Here is a 22,203-nt window from a genome sequence, read left to right as displayed (position 1 = left end):
TGAAACATAGTCACTAAGGACAAGTGATGTTAACGCCTTGATTTCTCATTGTATTTTTGGTTATGTGGCGGTTTCCTATCCTGGCATAGACAGTCCATCGCCATCTTATGGGGTCACCGTTTAGGGGTCGGAAGTGAATGCCTATGATGTCACAATCGTTTGATTCCATTAATAATGGAAGTAATGAATGACCAAAATGCCACTTTGCATAATTAGATGTCTTGATAGTGACATCAGACACTACACTATAGTGTCTGTTATAGCATCGGTATATCATAATTCAAGTTTTCAAGTTTTAAATCATTGTAAAAAAAAATATATATATATCGATCAATCTAAATATGGAAACTGTATGATCACATAATTATAACTAATCCAAACATGTTAGGCCAAATCTTATTCACAAAGATTATTCATTCTTCACCTTTGATAACCTATATTAATTGACATTATATAAGGTGTACTATGAGTACAACAGTCTCTGGAGGAGAGGATATTTCACTGAATTGCTCCTCCAAAGATTTCCTCCATTATTTTCCTCTTGTCAGTTTTTCTGGGAGTTTTTCCTTGTCTTCCTTGAGGGTTTAGGTTGGTTGAGGGGCAGTTCTATGGGCGTATGTGAAGCCTTCTGTGACATTACTTGTAAAAAGGGATATACAAATACATTTTGATTTGATTTGACTACACACATTAGGTACTATACACATATCTAACATCATCTGGTTGTTATAGGGATTGGCCCATTACATAAGGTTTGAGTGGCTCTGTGGATCTGGGTGGGGAGAGGATGAGATGGCTGAGTCAACAAGCCTTTCTAAAAACTGCCTCACACTGGTCTCATGAATAGCTCTTTTCCCCATGGACCTCCTCCTTGGTATCATCGTTGATAGCCTATACCTTGCGTTGTGCATCGGGGATAAAAACCAAAACCCTGTCCATTGTTGGCATTGGGGAACCAAGCCAAGTGAAACTTAGAAGACATTGATGGTTGGAAGAATTCAAGAGATGGGACAGGCTGTTCTCTTGCCCAGTGCGGTTCAACCTGTTTGATACGCTGGATGCTGGATGCCTCCTTCATGTTGTCGTGTGAAACACAGGCATTTGATCCGTGTTGAACCCTTGTGTAACCTTACACAAGTTACACAAGGGTTAAGAATATTAGAATGCAGGTTTTTTTGTTAAAATGTATATCGAGTTGAATGGGTTTAAACAGACCTAAATCTATGAAATATTGAGCCTTATTGTGACTCTTCTAGTTCCTCAGCTTTGTAAATGTATCCTGTTATAGCTTCTTATGATGCGCTTCTCTTAGAAATAATGAAATGAACAAAACACATATTTAATGCAATGATTTTTTTTAATGAAGGAAATATGCAAACATTTGACACAGACAAATCAATACATATTCCAAACCAATTTTGAGATTCTTCCTGGGGTCACCGGGGACAGAACATTCTCAGCCATAAGTTACAGCTGCTTTTGATTGACAAGCAGTTCATATCCACCATGTATCCCCAGAAGGCCTTCTGCGTAGGGAGATAGTCTTTACATATTCTTGGTTGAAAAATGTCCAATTCATAAGGAACAGGGGGCCAAATGTTTCAGGAACTGCATATTTTATTCTGGAAAGCTAAGGGGGCTAACATCACAACAGCAGGATTTTCATGACATCAAATTCAATTTAAAAGTTGGTGCACACAGTCTACTTTTCTTGTATTAGACACAGACAATCCTTATAGCACCTTTCCTTTAATCATCCAATTTATTTGTATACGTTTTTTTTGCTTTCTTCATAGTTTGCCTACTGGTAGAGGGAACAAAAATAACAGCAATGGGGATATGTTGACAGTTCACATAATAATGTACCAAAATCATGTATCTATGCATTGTTATATCTTGGGGGCCCTGAGATTAGGCTGAAGTTGACCATTTACAATACAGCCGCTTAAAAATAATGTGTTCAAGATAACACAAACATTGTTGGCAGAATAATTGTGCTTATAAGATTCCATGGTAAGATCACCTTTTAATTCTCAATGCCAGAGATTGGAGCTAGGGCATTTGTAAAAATTATATTACCAATAAATATGTTTAGCTGGGGGCACACATACCGATATTCTTTGGCAACAAACATGCACTGAGGACTGGAACACCAAATCTAAAACAGCACGTTTAAGTATTTGAAAATCGCCTGTTTCAATTGTTCTATAAATAATAACAATGGTCCAAAAACACCATAGTAGTTTAGGATTTTTTTTCAATATTTGGCTCGATCAAACATGCACACCATTTCTAGTTTTAGTGTCAAACAACGGTGTTGGACTGGAGTTGCTCAAAACCGTGTATGTGTTGACATATCTTCTTTGTTCCAGAGATGTAGGGTAAGGACATGGGATGGAGATGAGGAGGATGTGTTCAGCGTCTATCTTCTGCTACCTAAAGTACAGGACTGGAAACTGGTAACAGAAAAAATTGCAAACCCATGAAAATCAAATTTGTCTGTTTAAAATTATGTCTTTGGCTTTAGGTCGTATGTCATTCATCAAAAGATTAGTCTTTTTTTAAATACAGTTATTGTGAAAGAAGGGTTATTCTGTTGCAATCACAAGTTATTCGTTTTTTTTTTGTGATAAGAATGTAGTTTTGACTTCCTCTGTGCTGTGAGGGATGCAATTTCAATCGGTGACCAGCAGAGGGCGGCAAAGTATTGATAACGTACAGAACACTGATAAGCTCAATAATTCTCACCGACATCCCCTGAGGCATGGGAGGGTTATTTGAAGCCTTCTCTGTCAATGTCCTCAGAACAATTGCTGTGGCTGGAAGTCAGTGACTCTCTCAAACAAAAGCATTTTTATATCCTCATATTTATGAACTGAACACCAGTGAACATTTCTATTTCTTTGGGGGGATCTTATTACACAAATATCTAAGGACTATGGAGCTATGATACAGCTGAGGAATGAAACCTAATCTGTTCGGGAAAGTGCTTTATGGACTCCTGAATAGGTTCTTTAGTCGTTTGTTTTGTCCTCTCTTGGCTGTTGGGAGCCCCTGGGGAGGGAGAAGGTTGACCCCCCTCTCTGTCCTCTATCAGGAACACGTGTTAAGTACAAGGAAGGAAGATCCAATCCTTAGGATTCAATTTACAGTCATTTAGCAGATGCTCTTATCCAGAGCAACTTACAGTAAGTACAGGGACATTCCTGCCCGAGTCAAGTAGGGTGAAGTGCACAATGACCACACCACGTCATTTTTGCACGGGCCGGGAATCGAACCGGCAACCTTCCGATTAATAGCCCGATTTCCTAACCGCTTAGCCATCTGACCCCCGACACAGACTGATGTAGGAGGCTTTTCCCTGGGTGCTTTTCATGTGTTGACAGCATAAAAGCTATTCATGCCTTTATTAAGGGTTTTAAGGCTTCATGATTGAGGTGAATAGAAGAGGTAATGGAAATATCTGGACTTACTGTGCACTAGTCCACACTTCTCTTGCCGCGATACATCACTACAAAAAAGAACGGGTGGGATATAAGTAAGTTTGCACTGTTATTATGAATTTCTCCTTGTCGCATCAAATATACAGGCTTTACACTGTTCAGTGAATAGGTTTGCAATAGGTTTGTTGTAATGACAGGCTTACCCATTCCAACATTGCCTCCTGAGCAGGAAACTGAAAGAGAACAAACAAAAAGCCTGTAAGCGAAACATAACCATCGTACCACAGAGACATGTATTAACTTGCTTCACTCGCCTCGGACTTTTGATGCCAGATCTCATTTACATCGAGTCATCTAACAGACACTCTTATCTCTGAGTACCAGCCCGATTCCCTGACCGCTCATCCATCTGACCCCAGAGATCTCATATGTCAACGTATTTCCTGCCCCTGTCCAGTACCTGAGTACATCCTCTGGGGACAGAACTTGACTTTGGTCCCGTCTGCCGTGAGAGGAGCCACCACCACGGTGTAGACGTCTCCGCACAAGATGCCGGCCACGTCACACGAGTTGCCCCCGGCAGCCGGACTGCAGGTGTAGTTGGTCTGACTGCCGTACACGTCCGCCGTGGTGTTGTGGAGGCCGCCCGCGGAACGCCAGTACACTCGCAGTGTGTTGTTGCTCATCTGGTACAGCTTCACACCCGAAGGACAGCAAGCACCTGAAGCAGATCACCAATCAGATCCGATTTGAGCTGGAGAGCGTGAGCCCGTTTGACAAAACCACGTCACGGAGATGCTTTGCACACGCCCGTACGACTGCACCCAAGCCTACCTGAACCCTTAACCCTTGTGTTCTCCTCGGGTCATTCTGACTCATCAGTCATTGTGACCCACCTTCGTTTGCGACAATTTTACCACATACAAAAACAAAGTGAAGCATTTTCTTTTAACCGTTGGGCTGTCTCAGACCCCCCACATTGCGAAGGTTAAAAGAAAATTATTTTTATTTGCCTTTGTATTGGGTAAAATTGGGTAAACACAACGATGGTTCGTTATGAACCTTTTGGTCATGTGACCCGAAGGCAGCACAAGGGTTAAGAGGAACAGATTACAAAAAAACGTGATGTGAGGTGGAGGGGATCCGCTGCGGAGAGGATCTCGACATACGATAGGCCGACGTGTATGTCACTCACTGGATGAAAAGCCGCGATAGGTGCACTCGGACTTGTGCCCGGTGCGGCTGTAGGCCTCCATGCTGACGGTGTAGTTAGTGCCACAGGTGATGCATCCCATCAGGCAGTGTGAGTCTTGGGTGTGGCAGCGGGCGTGGCCCTTCGATGACGTCAGAGCCGTAACGAAGGACTGGGCTCCCCGGGCTGGTGACCAGGTGACGTTTGTCATGGCCTGTGTCACCTGGTCCACGTTGAGGGTCGCTGGGCAACACGGCGCTGAAGGAGAACGTCACATGTTCATGTTTCTGACGGAATTTTGATATTTACTACTAAACCCTGGGCTGGGAAATGGGGGAAAAATGGCTCAAATTGCTTCAAGTCAATCCTGACCTGTTCCGACGACCCACCTGTTTCTAGGGTAACGACGTAGCTAGGGACGCTCTGTCCCACGGCGGTGGTTGCTAGGACGCTGACGTCGTAGGTGGAGCCACACGGCAGGTCGGTCATGACGCAGGGCGGGCCGCTGGATTGGCAGGTGTGGGTGTCGGGGCTCCCCGCTGCAGTCACCGTGTAGTTGGCTGCACGGTTGGGTGTGGTGAAGTTGACAGAGACGCTGCTGTTGGTGACCTGTGAGATCCCCAGGATGTCTGACATACAGGGGGCTGAGAAAGAGAGAGAGAAAGAGAGAGAGAGAGAGAGAGAGAGAGAGAGAGGGAGGGAGAAGAGAGGGGGAGGGAGAGGGAGGGAGAGAAGGTGAGGGGGAGAGGGAGAGAGACAGGGAGAGGGAGAAAGAGAGGGAGAGAGAGAGAGAGAGAGAGGGGGGGAGGGAGAGAGAGAGAGGGAGAGAGAGGGAGAGAGAGGGAGGGAGGGAGAGAATGTGAGGGGGAGAGAGACAGGGAGAGAGAGAGAGGGACGGAGCGAGAGGTTAGGAGTCACAGTGAGCATAATCCGGTATCATCTGACGTAGTGTGTGCGTGCGTGTGTACCTGTCTCCTTAGTGTGTGTGCGTGCGTGTGTACCTGTCTCCTTACTGTGTGTGTGCGTGCGTGTGTACCTGTCTCCTTACTGTGTGTGTGCGTGCGTGTGTACCTGTCTCCTTACTGTGTGTGCGCGTGCGTGTGTACCTGTCTCCTTACTGTGTGTGTGCATGTGTACCTGTCTCCTTACTGTGTGTGTGTGTGCGTGTGAACCTGTCTCCTTACTGTGTGTGTGTGTGCGTGTGTACCTGTCTCCTTACTGTGTGTGTGCGTGCGTGTGTACCTGTCTCCTTACTGTGTGTGTGTGTGCGTGTGTACCTGTCTCCTTACTGTGTGTGTGTGTGCGTGTGAACCTGTCTCCTTACTGTGTGTGTGTGTGCGTGTGTACCTGTCTCCTTACTGTGTGTGTGCGTGCGTGTGTACCTGTCTCCTTAGTGTGGGTAGCGCAGGCCCAGTTGCAACCTCTCAACTCGCTGCAGGGGACGACCATCACGCTGTAGGGCCTGTCGCAGGTGAGGTCAGAGAGCGCGCACACGGGGGACGTGTCGTTGCACAGGATGACGTTCGAGCCCTCGACCGCCCGCGTCTCGTACACCTCGGCGCCGCGCGCCGCCGACCACTCGATCTCGAGGGTGTCCGTTGAGACCAGGGAGATGCGCACGTCCTCCGGACAGCAGGGCACTAATGACACACGAGAGGAGGGACGCGTGGAATCGTTTTCATCCTGGAGCCGTGATTCTCAGAGAGGATAATGTGCAGAGTGGGGAGGATCTGCCACAAGGTGACCAGCCACAGGGTGACCAGCCACAAGGTGACCAGCCACAGGGTGACCAGCCACAGGGTGACCAGCCACAAGGTGACCAGCCACAAGGTGACCAGCCACAGGGTGACCAGCCACAAGGTGACCAGCCACAAGGTGACCAGCCACAAGGTGACCAGCCACAAGGTGACCAGCCACAGGGTGACCAGCCACAGGGTGACCAGCCACAGGGTGACCAGCCACAAGGTGACCAGCCACAGGGTGACCAGCCACAGGGTGACCAGCCACAAGGTGACCAGCCACAAGGTGACCAGCCACAGGGTGACCAGCCACAGGGTGACCAGCCACAAGGTGACCAGCCACAAGGTGACCAGCCACAGGGTGACCAGCCACAAGGTGACCAGCCACAAGGTGACCAGCCACAGGGTGACCAGCCACAGGGTGACCAGCCACAGGGTGACCAGCCACAAGGTGACCAGCCACAGGGTGACCAGCCACAGGGTGACCAGCCACAAGGTGACCAGCCACAAGGTGACCAGCCACAGGGTGACCAGCCACAGGGTGACCAGCCACAAGGTGACCAGCCACAGGGTGACCAGCCACAGGGTGACCAGCCACAAGGTGACCAGCCACAAGGTGACCAGCCACAAGGTGACCAGCCACAGGGTGACCAGCCACAGGGTGACCAGCCACAAGGTGACCAGCCACAAGGTGACCAGCCACAGGGTGACCAGCCACAAGGTGACCAGCCACAGGGTGACCAGCCACAAGGTGACCAGCCACAGGGTGATCAGCCACAAGGTGACCAGCCACAGGGTGACCAGCCACAAGGTGACCAGCCACAAGGTGACCAGCCACAAGGTGACCAGCCACAAGGTGACCAGCCACAGGGTGACCAGCCACAGGGTGACCAGCCACAAGGTGACCAGCCACAGGGTGACCAGCCACAAGGTGACCAGCCACAGAGTGACCAGCCACAAGGTGACCAGCCACAGGGTGACCAGCCACAGGGTGACCAGCCACAAGGTGACCAGCCACAAGGTGACCAGCCACAAGGTGACCAGCCACAGGGTGACCAGCCACAGGGTGACCAGCCACAAGGTGACCAGCCACAAGGTGACCAGCCACAGGGTGACCAGCCACAAGGTGACCAGCCACAAGGTGACCAGCCACAAGGTGACCAGCCACAGGGTGACCAGCCACAGGGTGACCAGCCACAAGGTGACCAGCCACAAGGTGACCAGCCACAGGGTGACCAGCCACAAGGTGACCAGCCACAGGGTGACCAGCCACAAGGTGACCAGCCACAGGGTGACCAGCCACAAGGTGACCAGCCACAGGGTGATCAGCCACAAGGTGACCAGCCACAGGGTGACCAGCCACAAGGTGACCAGCCACAAGGTGACCAGCCACAGGGTGACCAGCCACAAGGTGACCAGCCACAAGGTGACCAGCCACAGGGTGACCAGCCACAGGGTGACCAGCCACAAGGTGACCAGCCACAGGGTGACCAGCCACAAGGTGACCAGCCACAGAGTGACCAGCCACAAGGTGACCAGCCACAGGGTGACCAGCCACAGGGTGACCAGCCACAGGGTGACCAGCCACAGGGTGACCAGCCACAAGGTGACCAGCCACAGGGTGATCAGCCACAAGGTGACCAGCCACAAGGTGACCAGCCACAAGGTGACCAGCCACAGGGTGACCAGCCACAAGGTGACCAGCCACAAGGTGACCAGCCACAGGGTGACCAGCCACAAGGTGACCAGCCACAAGGTGACCAGCCACAGGGTGACCAGCCACAGGGTGACCAGCCACAAGGTGACCAGCCACAGGGTGACCAGCCACAAGGTGACCAGCCACAGGGTGACCAGCCACAAGGTGACCAGCCACAGAGTGACCAGCCACAAGGTGACCAGCCACAAGGTGACCAGCCACAGGGTGACCAGCCACAAGGTGACCAGCCACAGGGTGATCAGCCACAAGGTGACCAGCCACAAGGTGACCAGCCACAAGGTGACCAGCCACAGGGTGACCAGCCACAAGGTGACCAGCCACAAGGTGACCAGCCACAAGGTGACCAGCCACAGGGTGACCAGCCACAGGGTGACCAGCCACAAGGTGACCAGCCACAAGGTGACCAGCCACAGGGTGACCAGCCACAAGGTGACCAGCCACAGGGTGACCAGCCACAAGGTGACCAGCCACAGGGTGATCAGCCACAAGGTGACCAGCCACAGGGTGACCAGCCACAAGGTGACCAGCCACAAGGTGACCAGCCACAAGGTGACCAGCCACAGGGTGACCAGCCACAGGGTGACCAGCCACAAGGTGACCAGCCACAGGGTGACCAGCCACAAGGTGACCAGCCACAGAGTGACCAGCCACAAGGTGACCAGCCACAGGGTGACCAGCCACAGGGTGACCAGCCACAAGGTGACCAGCCACAAGGTGACCAGCCACAAGGTGACCAGCCACAGGGTGACCAGCCACAGGGTGACCAGCCACAAGGTGACCAGCCACAAGGTGACCAGCCACAGGGTGACCAGCCACAAGGTGACCAGCCACAAGGTGACCAGCCACAAGGTGACCAGCCACAGGGTGACCAGCCACAGGGTGACCAGCCACAAGGTGACCAGCCACAAGGTGACCAGCCACAGGGTGACCAGCCACAAGGTGACCAGCCACAGGGTGACCAGCCACAAGGTGACCAGCCACAGGGTGATCAGCCACAAGGTGACCAGCCACAGGGTGACCAGCCACAAGGTGACCAGCCACAAGGTGACCAGCCACAGGGTGACCAGCCACAAGGTGACCAGCCACAAGGTGACCAGCCACAGGGTGACCAGCCACAGGGTGACCAGCCACAAGGTGACCAGCCACAGGGTGACCAGCCACAAGGTGACCAGCCACAGAGTGACCAGCCACAAGGTGACCAGCCACAGGGTGACCAGCCACAGGGTGACCAGCCACAAGGTGACCAGCCACAGAGTGACCAGCCACAAGGTGACCAGCCACAGGGTGACCAGCCACAGGGTGACCAGCCACAAGGTGACCAGCCACAAGGTGACCAGCCACAGGGTGATCAGCCACAAGGTGACCAGCCACAAGGTGACCAGCCACAGGGTGACCAGCCACAAGGTGACCAGCGACAGGGTGACCAGCCACAAGGTGACCAGCCACAGGGTGACCAGCCACAGGGTGACCAGCGACAGGGTGACCAGCCACAAGGTGACCAGCCACAGGGTGACCAGCTACAGGGTGACCAGCCACAGGGTGACCAGCCACAGGGTGACCAGCCACAGGGTGACCAGCCACAAGGTGACCAGCCACAGGGTGACCAGCCACAGGGTGACCAGCCACAGGGTGACCAGCCACAGGGTGACCAGCCACAAGGTGACCAGCCACAAGGTGACCGGCCACAAGGTGACCGGCCACAAGGTGACCAGCCACAAGGTGACCAGCCACAAGGTGACCAGCCACAAGGTGACCAGCGACAGGGTGACCAGCCACAAGGTGACCAGCCACAGGGTGACCAGCCACAAGGTGACCAGCCACAGGGTGACCAGCCACAAGGTGACCAGCCACAAGGTGACCAGCGACAGGGTGACCAGCCACAGGGTGACCAGCCACAGGGTGATTTCTCTTACGGGTGGTGTAGTTGAGGACGGGGCCTGGCGGACTGCCTCCTGCCTGGTTGTAAGCGAACACCGTCATCAGGAAGGTGTAGCCACACTGGCAGTGGAAGTCGCAGGTGGTGTTGGTGGAGTTGCACCGCTCCTCGAGCCCGTCGTCTCTCTTGATGAAGGCCACGTACTTGTCAGCGTAGGGCATGGGGCTCCACATGACGGAGCAGTTACCGGCCTGCGTCTCCTCCACCCACACAGGCTCCGGTGGACAGGGGACTGGGAAGAGCACAACAGGACGGTCAGTCGCTTCGAGCTTTACCACATGCTTGTTGCAGTCGTCAGTTGCGCTACTCCCTCCTATTGGCATGACGGTGCAGTTAGTGTGTCAGGGAAGTCTTCCATGTGTTCCCCAGGTGGGGTGAACACGACATGCTGGCGTACGTACAGGTGGTGAACTCCAGAGGCGCGGAGGGAGGGCTGGAACCAGCTGGGTTCCTGGCGGTGACGGTGACGGTGTGTTCCTGACCACACGCCAGGGGGGCGAGGGTGCAGGTGCCCGCGGCGGAGGTACAGTTGACCCCCTCGGAGCTGAGGACCAGGTAGTCGGACGCCCCCTCAACGACTTGCCAGGACACGGATAGACCCGCGGAGGATTCGTTCCTCGACACGGCCATCTGAACCATGCCAGGAGTGGGAGGCCCTGCAGGAGCACACACACACACACACACACAAACACACACAAGATGATTCAGCACAAACCAAGACACACACACACACACTCAACCGTACTCAGTTCTTGAGCCTCATGCTTACGTGTGATCTGGGAGACATGGGCGTCATCTCCCTGTCTGTTTGCGGCGTCCCAGGCGTTGGCCTTGATGGCGTACACGGTCCCAGCCTCCAGGTCCGAGAAGGTGACGTTGGGACTCGTGATGTTGACGTCCAACGTGGCGTTGGAACCCTCCATGATGATACAGAGAGTGTAGCGGACGGCGTTGGCCACTGGCTGCCATACCACGACGATGCTGGAGTTACTGGGAGAGCTGGTGATCAAGTGAGGAGCAGCAACCACTATGGGAGAAAGACGGACCGAAACGTGAAATTGGATTTCAGAATGAGTTTGTGGGTATTCATCCTTTTTATGCAGTGTTCCCATATAATCACTTGAGATTATCAAATGTTGATCTGATAATGATAAACAAGGAATTATGAGTCATGAATAACCTTGCATACAATGGGACAATAAGATGCTGGTGTTTTGTTAGTCGTTGATAATGACATCAGATCCTGTCAAGAAATACAGGTCATACCCCCAGGGAAGTCAGCTGAATTCTGTGGATGAGGTAAACCCTTTGTTTTTAGAGAGAGGGGTCAGATAAAGTTACCCTGGGTGGAGGATAACCTCTCACCCTCAAGGCAATGACGGCATTCAAGATGGGAGGAAAACTGGATTTGCTTGGCCGCTCATATCAAGCTTGGGGTGAAGCATGTAAATACTCCCATCTTTGAGCCTGGTGTACAGGTCAGTGCAGATATCAAGTGACTTGTGTGAGGGAATGAGCAGGAAAGGTGTTTCAGTGTTTCCTCACAGTTTGTTTCTTTATACCGGACGCGGACTCGTGTAAGTTTTATCCAGCCGTGAATGTGAGGGGACGCTAACTAGCTACCTGTCTTTGCTTCCGCGGGGAGGGACGGTTGACTCCGACCTCCACTGTTGACGGACAGGACGCTGAGAATGTAGTCGGTGTAGGGCTTGAGGTTGGTCACCGTGCCGGGGGAAGAAGACACGTCGGTCTCGGAAAAGAAGGAGCCGTCCGCGGTCTCGGCGCGCAGGACGTATGATGTGGCGCCGGGCGCCGACGTGAACTCCACTGATATCCTGTCGCTCTGCTTTGAAGTGGCCATGACGATGCGGGGCACCTCAGGAGCTGAATACGAGAGGCCATCATTACTCTGCGTTACACTGCACAGTAGCACAAACACTCATTAACACTTATGATGTATGATGATTTATCATGATTTATGATTGATCAACTGTGATGAAAATGTATACTAGTATAGCTGTACATATAAAAGTGAAACATTTCTTCACCGGCTGTATAAAAAGTGTGTCTACTCCTTCCTTTGAAACAGCCCAAAATAAACTCACCCGTGATCTTATCAACAGCAGCTTGGCTCAGCACATTCAGAGAGTCATCCATCGCCTCCACCTTAACGGTGTACAACGTGTTGGGGGATAGAGAGTTTACAGAGCCCATCACAGAATTGGGGCCAAACTGGGCAAAGGCAGGGTGAGATGGTGAGTTTTTTGGTGTGACTGTAATCTTGTAGGACGTGGCTGAAGGGTATCTGGTCCACTGGACAGCCATGCTCTTGGATGTAACAGAGAACACGGACACACTGAAACCTGATGGGAAAGATGAGGTCATCGCTTAATTATGTTTATTATTAACTACTTACTAACCGAGAGTGAGGTCATGCCGGGAAATATCAAACTGAGGCTGTAACGTATCGACCGAGCGATAGCGAGTTAATATATTATTATATTATAAATGACTAGATGTAAATGTTTTGTACATTGTAATATTTTTTTATGGTGTAATCATTTATCACCAACAGCAAGCTAAAGGTACAGGGTTATACATATTTCGATGGAAAAATATGTAAGTATTTCTCTTGGAACGCATTGACTTATATAATTGATGAACACTTGTTGAAAATACATGTAGGATTACCTGATTGAGCAGCACTCTGAAAGAACAAAGATATAATAAATTAAGTATTAATCAAACTCAAATGTCACAAACACACTGATCATTTTGATGATAAATATATCAGACACGCTAGAGCCAATATTAATGTGCTTATATTAACAATAAAATAATCAGTTGGTATGGCTATATTAGATAAATATTCTCTGAAATATCTATACTCACGTAAATATAGATTAAGTAGAATCTATTGTCACCGTTCTTACCTGACGGGCATTCAGCAAGGCAAAGACCACAATCCACTTCACAGTCCCCATGCTGCCGTTATCTTATCTTTTTAAAACGGTCCTTTTCTGAGCAGTTATTTCTTACAACGGCTGTCTCTCGATGTTGAGAGAATATTCATGTCACACTTTTTTCTTTTCTATTAGTTTTTGGTCTGTCTCGCCTGAAATACCTGCGCGTGTCCCTCCCACTGGGACAACCGTCCAATCACTGACAGACAAAACATGCTGCTTCAGGATATATATACATTTGCTGTACAAATTATGTTTCATAATGTATAAAACGATATGATAATGATATTAACATTTATATTTATATAATAATTAGGATGTATTAAATAAATATATTGATGATAATTATGTATTTACCCCATAATAAAATTGTTAGGTGTTGTTGTTTGCAATCATAATTAATGTCAAAATACATCTACATTGTGATATTTTTGGTTGACGATATATAGTGAAACTAGTTAGCTCTAAATCTGACATTAAATCAACACAGCTGGGTGACATTTGTTGACACTGATGACGAAGTTCAACGTAGTAGCGCGGACAAGAAGATCGAACCACAGGCTTCAAAGTAAAAATGGCAACTGTTTCGGATCACGGTCTAAAGAAAATAGTTTGGCAAAGTAAGTTGACTTTTTATTACTAAGATTACCTTAGACCGTAGCTTAATATGAACGTCAGCTCTTCTTTTGAAATGTTTAATTTATCCTTTTAAAGAAGTTGAATGGTTGTCTGGAGTGAAATGCGTGCAAAGTTGTCTACACCCTTTTTGACTCGCATGTTAGCTAGAGAGCTAACGGCTAGCTCAGGAAGTCCTACTTTCCATTCCTGTACATCAAGCTAACTGGCTAGCTAGCTATGGTAGGACGTTTGAACACACTGGTTGGACTGTGAAATTGTTCTAATAAAGCTAACTGAGTTCACTTGTTGATAGGTAGCCTATCGTGTTTCCTCCTTTAATGTTGGTGCCGTTACTTAGCCTTCTAGCCAGCTAAACAGTAGGGCTAGTTAATTACAATGCAAGAGCTAGGCTAGCTAGAAGTTGGTAAACAATCAACTGGGTGACTCGGAAAACAGACATGTTTGGATAATGTATCTAACTTTGGCAATCGTCACCAAAACATTGTCAAAACTGCATGTAATTGTAGTCAGGGATTCACGGGAATCACACGTTATGGTCAGCTAATGTAATTGTAGATGCTTAATTAAAAAGTCTGTATTAATTGTTCTTCATTCGTTATTCACAGGAATAAAGGAAACAATCATTGCGGATTGCAGAAAGTCCGAAGTATGGAAGGTAGGCATAAATGAGAACCCCGGAGGTTGAAATGCACTCTCAAATGACATACATTCCTGTTGAATTGCGAAGTGGATTGTGTTTTTGTGTCTTGAGGCATAAAACTTCCAGTACTGTATCTTCTTTTGTTCCCAGATATTGATACTGGATCAATTTACCACCAAGCTTCTGACTTCCTGTTGCAAGATGTCAGACTTGATGTCGGAGGGAATCACAAGTAAGTCAAATTATGTCAGATAATGTCATACTAACAGTGACGTTTTACATTCTGTTAAGAAGATGCGATGGCGTTTTACAATGTTAATATACTAAATATACTATGTCAATCATATTTTTACCACTCAGTTGTCGAGGACCTTTTCAAAAGCAGGGAACCTGTCCCAGAGATGAAGGCCATCTACTTTATGTCCCCAACATCAAAGGTTCAACCTGATTAGACTGTTAAAATCACTCAATATCCTGTTGCAATGGATCATTATAAATTGTGGATATAGATGTCCTTGTTGTTTTATACTGGGACCACATTTGACTTTGTTTTCACATGTTTAAAATTACACTATTGTGCTTTTAGTGTGTGGACGCCTTCATTGAAGACTTCAAGACTAAACCCAAGTACAAAGCAGCATATGTGTACTTTACTGACTGTAAGTACTCTGGAAGAAGTATTCCATCAAGTTCAGTCAACAGACGTTTTTACTTTGCACAATAGTTCATCACTTCTATTTCTAAAAATGTGTATTTATTTCACCCCCCCAGATTGTTCAGATGATTTGTTCAGCAAGATGAAATCATACTGTGCAAAGTATATACGCGTCTGCAAAGAAATATGCATCTCTTTTTTACCCCACGAAGCACAAGTAAGTTGTCTATGTTTTCACTCTGGTCCCTGGTTGTGTCTAGGAAAGCACGGTCAGGGTCAGGGGTGAGGGGTGAGGGGTCAGGGGTGAGGGGTCAGGGGTGAGGGGTATGGACTCACAGCCATCGTGCTTTGCCAAAAGTATCCTCCTTCTTGTCTTTTTCCTTTATCAAAATGCCAAATGTCATTATTTTCACGTTACATGTAGAGCTTTTAATCAATTTAGACATGCTGTTTAAACATAACTGTTTTTAAGTAAAAGATAACTTGGTAGTGATTTCCTGTTTAGTCATGCAACAGTGGTGCTTTGACAAAACCCATTTAAGAGTGTTGTTCTCAGGTGTTGAGACATTAAATTTAGTCATTTAGCAGACGCTCTTATCCAGAGCGGCTTACAGTAAGTACAGGGACATTCCCCCCGAGGCAAGTAGGGTTAAGTGCTTTGCCCAAGGACACAACGTCATTTGGCACATATGGGAATCAAACCTGCAACCTTCTGATTACTAGCCCGATTCCCTAACCGCTCAGCCATCTGACTCTCAGAAGAACATTGTGGTATTACGTAAGCTCCCCTTTCTCTCAGAGGAACAAGATGTTATGAAGAGGAAGTGGCCCAGTAATAAAACAGTATTACAACAATGTATCTTCTCCTGTAAGTCTCAGCAGTTTCAATGAAAAAAATAGAGGCAATAATTCAATGGGGCTTTCAGAGAGAAGGAGAGATTCTGGACATCTGAAGGAGAGAGGGAGAGAGCGAGAGAGTGACACAGAGAGAGACAGAAAGAGAGAGAGAGAGAGAGACAGAGAGAGAGAGCATGGGTTTATTAGGTGTTTGAGGCGGATGAGTATTAAAGGTGTTCTTGTCTTGCAGGTCTTCACGTGTGATAATCCCGGATCCTTCCGCAGCATCTACAGTCCAAACAGCGTAGACAAGGGGAAGACGCTAGAGACTCTGGCCGACCAGATCGTCACCCTCTGCGCCACGTTGGACGAGTACCCAGGCATCAGATACAAGAAGTGAGCTGCTTCTCTCTCTGTTGGAATTCAGTCTCACCCCTCAAGCATAAGCAGACCAGCAGTATTAAATGACGAGGAGAGTACTGCAAGGCGGTTTCGATATTACTCGTCATGAAAGCCCCATAGTTCTGACTTTGAATACAAGTGATCGTCTGCTCAGTGTATTTGTTAAGGTGGACAATAGCAAGAGTACAGGATTCATTTCTCTCCGTTGCTGATCTATATAAAAACTTTATTGACACTGCAATAACCAATTGTCTATCCATTGTCAGGGACTCCAGTATGTACAATGCCAAGCACCTAGCAGAGTTGGTGGATAAAAAACTGTCCAACCATTACGAGATGGATGACAAAGGCAAGAAGAAGGTGAAGCTCAACGACTTCCTGCTTGTTGTCAAAACAAATACTTAAGCTCAGACTCTCAAACTATCAAGGATAAATATGTATTTTAGAGGACAAGCTTGATCCCATGAAGTCTTACTGATGGATGGTGATTTCAAGTGGTGTTTTTTTGCTCTCCCGTCCTCAGGAGAAGACCCATGCTCAGCTGTTGATTGTGGAGAGAGGCTTTGACCCTGTGAGCCCCATCTTACATGAGCTCACCTACCAGGCCATGGCCTATGATCTGATCCCTATCAAGAACGACGTCTACAAGTAAGACGCGTTAGGCCCCTGGCCTCCTGTCTTGGGTTTCATTGTCACTTGTGGTCTTGAAGGCTCAAGAAAAAAAAAGAAAAAAAAAAAAGAGCAGTATCTGGGAAATTCAGGAGATGACAGTCGGCGAAGCAATGCTTTGGTGTAATCTCGGCTTGTGCTGATGTTTTGCTCAGATACAAGTCTAAAGACGGCTCGGAGAAGGAAGCCCTGCTGAACGACGACGACCTTCTGTGGGTGCAACTTCGACACATGCACATTGCAGAGGTGTCTGCGTAAGTATACGTCATTTTTTGGAAGGTTTGATTTTAGTAAAGTCCTTCTGAAAATGATTCCTGTTTCAGTAAGTAGTACATCTACTTAGTTTTATTCCGTGGAATTGTAGACAGATACCCAAGCTGGTGAAAGAGATTGCAGCCAACAAGAAACAACCCGAAGGAAAGGTATGTGTTTCTCACATTTCTCTCCTTAATGTTTCACGTATTTCAAACTGTCATTCCTGGTGGCTGTTAAATAGCTTCCCTGTTTTTTCTCCCCCCCCCCCCTCCTCCCACTGTCTTCCAGATCACAATAAGTGGTTTAGCCCAGCTTATGAAAAAGATGCCTTCTGTCCGCAAGCAGGTGTCTCAGGTAATGAAAGCCAAGGTGACCATTCAGGTGGGGTAAAGTTCTGCCTTCCAGGCCTGGTATCAGATGGTTACTTACACTAGTGTCTTGTACCTGTATCATATTTTGCCTTATATTTTTCAATATGTTATATTATTTGTGTATTTTTCCTGTTCTTTTAGTTTTCTTGGTTGATTCTTCCAATCATGTTGTTTCCCCCCCCCCTCCCTCCATAAACCACAGAAAACTGTTCACCTGAATTTGACCGAGGACTGCATGAACCAACACGTGCAGAAGCTCTGCAAAGCGGAGCAGGTAGGTACAAAAACACTACTGGGACACACTGGGACCAGGAAAGACAGTGGATCTCAGGTCACATGATATAGGTCACATGAACAGATGGTTCAGCCATAGACATAATAAAGAGTAGACACCGCATTGGCTGCTGGGTGCGAAAATGCAGCCGCCATCTTGGAAAGTGCAAGTTCCTAGTTGCTTGGCATCAGAATAAACAAGATGTCAGCACTGTGCAGCATATTCCTGCTCAAATCGGCGGACAATCGCAAACAGGGCTGGGGGGGATTACTTTTCACAAGTAAGATTTGACAATACCATACTATTGGTTGTATTTTGTGAAAATAATAACCATGTCCTGTATCATAGCTACATGTATGACCTTTGCAGCAAAGCAAACCGTGTGAAAATCAGTTCGGTATTCAGTTCGGTGTGATTAATTAAATGCGCTGACAGCTCATTGCCCCAGCCAAACAGATTACACTGAGTGGAGCGGTTGACCTTTCCAAGATGGCGGCCCCACGGCTCGTCAGCGCCAGTAGGCGGTAGCGATCGATGGGGCCGTCTACTCTTTATCATGTCGATGGGTTCAGTCGTCACATTGTGCCCCTGCAGGATCTGGCTGTGGGCTTGGACAGCGAGGGTCAGAAGGTCAAGGACCCCATGAGGACCCTGCTTCCTGTGCTGCTGCACAACTACAGCATCTACGACAAGTTCCGAGCCGTGCTGCTATACATCTTCAGCCTGAACGGTGGGCCTCGTAGTGTTCACGCCCCCCCCTTTCATCCACTGCTGTGGGGAAGAAAAAGGGTTGGGTCAAGTGGGGGATTTGATTGGGCGTAGGTACGTGGATTAAAGGTGTTTCATTAGCGTGTGTTTCCTTGTGTCGTAAACAGGGACCACCGAGGAGAATTTGAGTAAACTCATTCAGAATGTGAAGGACGAGGACAACAGGCAAGAGGTGATTCTGAACTGGAAGGAACTCGGAGTGTCCATCATATCAACGGCAAGTCAGAGTTTTCCTGAAGAGAGAGCGAGGACTGTTTCTAAATTACATTTACATTGAGTCATTTAGCAGACGCTCTTATCCAGAGCGACTTACAGTAAGTACAGGGACATTCCCCCCCGAGGCAAGTAGGGTGAAGTGCCTTGCCCAAGGACACAACGTCATTTGTCACGGTCGGGAATCGAACTAGCAACCTTCTGATTAATAGCTCGACTCCCTAACCGACCAGCCACCTGACTCCCCCTAGATTGCGTGTTGGAACTTGTGATTGTCATGCTATTGTCGGTCGTTCGGCCTTGTGTCTCTTTACCTCCGGCTGAGAGTAAACACGTTTCCCCCCCCGTCCTTTCTCTGCAGCCGAATCTGTTTTCTCGGAAGCCGTCCAGGAAGGACCGCTCTCAAGAAGAGACATACAACCTCTCCCGATGGACGCCTGTCATGAAAGACGTGATGGAGGTCTGTGAGAGAGAGAGAGGGCGGATCTTGGAGGTCTGTGAGAGAGAGAGAGAGAGGGCGGATCTTGGAAAGCCAAGCGTCCACAGCACGGAACTCTGTCCGCCATCTCTGGTGCCCGGGGAGTTGCAGGGTGGGGGGACAGAGGGGGGGGGGACAGGGTGGGGGGACAGGGTGCGCCGGTCTTTGGGGTGTTGTTCATACCTTGAATGGAAACAGACAGTGACAGAGTGACGGCATATCGGCAGGCGGGCTATAGATAGTGTCTGTCAGTTCCGTTTATGGGCTTTGGTTGACAAAAGGAGAATGTAGGCACATGGATAGGGAGGGGGGGGGGCTGATATGTCTCATCCACCCAGTTCACAGCTCCAAACTGGGACACTAGGACTCCCTCTGTGGTGCCACCCTGAGAAAAGAAAAAAAAAGGGTTGCCACCCCTCTTCAAGCTTCACACAAGAAGGTGGGATTCAGGTCACCTGATTGTGAAGGATCAGATACAGTTGTCCCATGTTGTGCTGTCCTTATGGATATAGATCGTAGTCTCCGTGGGGAGTGATGGCGCACTGCTTGCCAGGCTTTGTTTGGTGATCCCTAGGGCACAGCCGTACACCAAGGAACATTTTGAAGAACAAAAAAAAAAAAGGTTGCCTGTAATCCCTAATCTTGGCCCACTTTTCTTATTTTTTCTTTTCTAAGCTTTTATCTTTTCTTTTGTTGTTTTAAGCTTTTGTTTGTTTTTGTCACTTTTTATGGTGTTATTGTTTGAAAGTTGGCCCCATGGCTCTTTCTGTTGAGGTTAACTGATAACATGGACCTAGAAACCATTCAAGATTCACTCGAGGGTACGTTCCTCAGAAAGGACAATGTAACACATTACCTAGCTTTAACGGTGCTACTTGAATTCACCATAGCTCAAGTTGTTTCACTTCCCTTATTTCAAGAGTCTGACTCTTGAAATCGTTCGTACAGAGACAGCTATAGGCTCTGCCTACTAATCTCTTCTTAGTCCTCCCTAACAATGAATCCACAATCAAAACAACTCAAACACCTTTTAGTCTGTGTCGTCACTGCCTCCATCATAGACTCACTTAAACACGTCAACATTAGACATCAAGCTTATTTCGTTGTTTCCCTCCTGCATTGATAGAATGTTTTGTGTGTGTTTCCAGGATGCTGTAGAGAACAAGCTGGACAGTAAGGAATGGCCGCACCAGTCTGAATGTCCCGCTGCCTGGAATGGCTCTGGGGCGGTCAGGTACATACAGGGAACCTTTCATAAGTCTGTTCTGCTGGTACATTTGTTACATTTACATTTCGTCATTTAGCAGACGCTCTTATCCAGAGCGACTTACAGTAAGTACTGGGACATTCCCCCCCGAGGTAAGTAGGGTGAATTGCCTCGCCCAAGGACACAATGTCATTGTGCACGGCCGAGAATCGAACCAGCAACCTTCTGATCACTAGCCCGGTTCCCTAACCGCTCAGCCACCTGACTCACTGGTGTGAACTAGCTTAGCCCTCCACGCCTCACGCAGCGGGCAGCAACACGACAGAACAAAAGGACATGTAAAAGCTACGTTAACTAGCCCCCTCCAGCCTCTGATCTCTTCTCGTTCGTGTCTCTCTTCCTCTGTGGTATCCATCCTCTTCCTCAGCGCCCGGCAGAAGCACAAGCCGAACTCCCACGACGAGCGCAGGAGTGGCTCGCGGCTGATCATCTTCATCATCGGAGGGATGTGCCACTCTGAGATGCGCTGCGCCTACGAGGTCACAAAGGCAGTCAAGTCCTGCGAAGTCATCATAGGTGGGTCCTCCACCAACAGCGCCCCCCTCCTGATGCTCTTGATCATTGCAACTCGTAAAACAGGCCTGTTGCTGCTTGTCTCCCCCTACTGTCCCTGGATGGTAGTGCAAGTGAAATACCGTTTTCTGTATGTGTGGCGTTTTTTATTATTTTATTTTTTTACGGCGTAATTCTTTTTACCGTCTTCCCGACAGGATCCTCACACATCGTCACCCCCACCAGTCTCCTTGACGACATCCAGGCCCTGACCAAGCCACCGACCAATGCACCCGTAGAGACCTTTACTATCGTGGTGGAGGACACAAAGGTCTGAGTGGCATCCTCACGTTGCTACTAGCAACGCCCCCACCCCCAAGCCTGAACCCAGAGCACGCCCCCTCCAGCTCGGAGGCATGAAGGGAATTTGTATCTACTAACACTTCCTGTTCGAACCCCCGTTCATATAGTTAACGGTAAGGCGCCGCTACGTGCTGTTGCTATGGTTATCCTAACTTCCTGTCTTTTTTTGTTGTTGTGTATTAATAAATAGTTAATAAACAGGTGTGACGTTTCGTGTTGGGAAGGAACTGAAATTCTCAAAGAGATTTGTGTGGAACAAAGTAGAGCTAAGCTTATGTACATAATGAAGCACTGAATCATGCTAGCTATACTTCCCCTGTAACTGTTGATAGATTTTTTCATATATAATTATACTGCAGAGTGAATGTAACATAATTACGAAGATTTACTTTTTTGCCTACTGAACTACTGACAAATAAATGAATGACGTTGTTCCATTGAGTCCAGATCTTTTTTTCTTTTCTCTTACTTTTCCAAAAGCATTCATAATCAAAACTTATAGGATGTAAATAGATTGTGTTTCACCACAATCTGGAGTTATGGGTAAGAAAATACTTGTTGTGGGAAGGGCTGTAAACAATCACCTAATCGGGATATTCCATCAGAACAACAGTTATGTGATATTCTTCAGAGGAGCTGTACTGTAAGGAGACTGCTTTACCAAGCAGCTCCAGTGAAAGGTGGACCTTCAGGAGACAATAGGAACAGCAGGGGTTTTGTCTCAGGGATCGGACATTTGGAGTACCGGGGTGTCAAGTGAACAAGGTGCCCTCGAACTGGCGCTAAACAAATAATCAACCCAGCTTTCTTAGGCGTTTGTAATGTAATATGTCAAATCTGCCCTACTTTAAGGACTCTTTAAATTATAGTTTGATGTTGCACTTGAGTTT

At 48.3% G+C, this 22,203-nt stretch overlaps 2 protein-coding genes across 2 annotated transcripts; one reads left to right on the top strand and one right to left on the bottom strand.

Moving 5' to 3' along the window:
- Window positions 1–1,338: 1,338 nt before the first annotated feature.
- Window positions 1,339–13,326, bottom strand: LOC146221326 (fibronectin type III domain-containing protein 7-like). The gene is made up of 14 exons (XM_084692638.1): window positions 12,961–13,326; window positions 12,719–12,734; window positions 12,133–12,390; window positions 11,651–11,911; window positions 10,797–11,054; window positions 10,429–10,683; window positions 10,005–10,259; window positions 6,018–6,275; window positions 5,025–5,279; window positions 4,639–4,893; window positions 3,904–4,164; window positions 3,647–3,676; window positions 3,474–3,511; window positions 1,339–2,456 (listed from the first exon to the last, which is right to left on the bottom strand). Exons 1-13 carry the CDS (start codon window positions 13,009–13,011, stop codon window positions 3,480–3,482), a joined length of 2,445 nt encoding a protein of 814 aa, XP_084548764.1. The 5' UTR covers window positions 13,012–13,326; the 3' UTR covers window positions 1,339–2,456; window positions 3,474–3,479.
- A 142-nt stretch (window positions 13,327–13,468) lies between these two features.
- On the top strand, window positions 13,469–21,747 carry stxbp3 (syntaxin binding protein 3). The gene is made up of 19 exons (XM_084692639.1): window positions 13,469–13,610; window positions 14,235–14,284; window positions 14,420–14,501; window positions 14,630–14,706; window positions 14,856–14,928; window positions 15,041–15,141; window positions 16,012–16,157; window positions 16,430–16,523; window positions 16,687–16,811; window positions 16,988–17,086; window positions 17,197–17,254; window positions 17,376–17,441; window positions 17,661–17,732; window positions 18,327–18,462; window positions 18,608–18,717; window positions 19,075–19,173; window positions 20,340–20,425; window positions 20,826–20,974; window positions 21,169–21,747. Exons 1-19 carry the CDS (start codon window positions 13,565–13,567, stop codon window positions 21,285–21,287), a joined length of 1,788 nt encoding a protein of 595 aa, XP_084548765.1. The 5' UTR covers window positions 13,469–13,564; the 3' UTR covers window positions 21,288–21,747.
- Window positions 21,748–22,203: the final 456 nt, after the last annotated feature.

Source organism: Hypomesus nipponensis, chromosome 26, assembly GCF_054491055.1.
Source record: "Hypomesus nipponensis isolate SF chromosome 26, ASM5449105v1, whole genome shotgun sequence".
Classification (NCBI taxonomy): Eukaryota; Metazoa; Chordata; class Actinopteri; order Osmeriformes; family Osmeridae; genus Hypomesus; species Hypomesus nipponensis.
The sequence above is the reverse complement of the archived record's forward strand: the minus strand, read 5'-3'. Positions and strand labels throughout refer to the sequence as shown.

Coding starts and splice junctions, on each gene's coding strand:
- LOC146221326 (XM_084692638.1), bottom strand. CDS start 13,011: ATGGGGACTGTGAAGTGGATTGTGGTCTTTGCCTTGCTGAATGCCCGT. Junction 3,677..3,903: donor TCCCCAGAGGATGTACTCAG/GTACTGGACAGG, acceptor GTTCTCTTTCAG/TTTCCTGCTCAGGAGGCAAT. Junction 3,512..3,646: donor AGGAGGCAATGTTGGAATGG/GTAAGCCTGTCA, acceptor TCTTTTTTGTAG/TGATGTATCGCGGCAAGAGA.
- stxbp3 (XM_084692639.1), top strand. CDS start 13,565: ATGGCAACTGTTTCGGATCACGGTCTAAAGAAAATAGTTTGGCAAA. Junction 13,611..14,234: donor AAAGAAAATAGTTTGGCAAA/GTAAGTTGACTT, acceptor CGTTATTCACAG/GAATAAAGGAAACAATCATT. Junction 14,502..14,629: donor GATGTCGGAGGGAATCACAA/GTAAGTCAAATT, acceptor TTTACCACTCAG/TTGTCGAGGACCTTTTCAAA.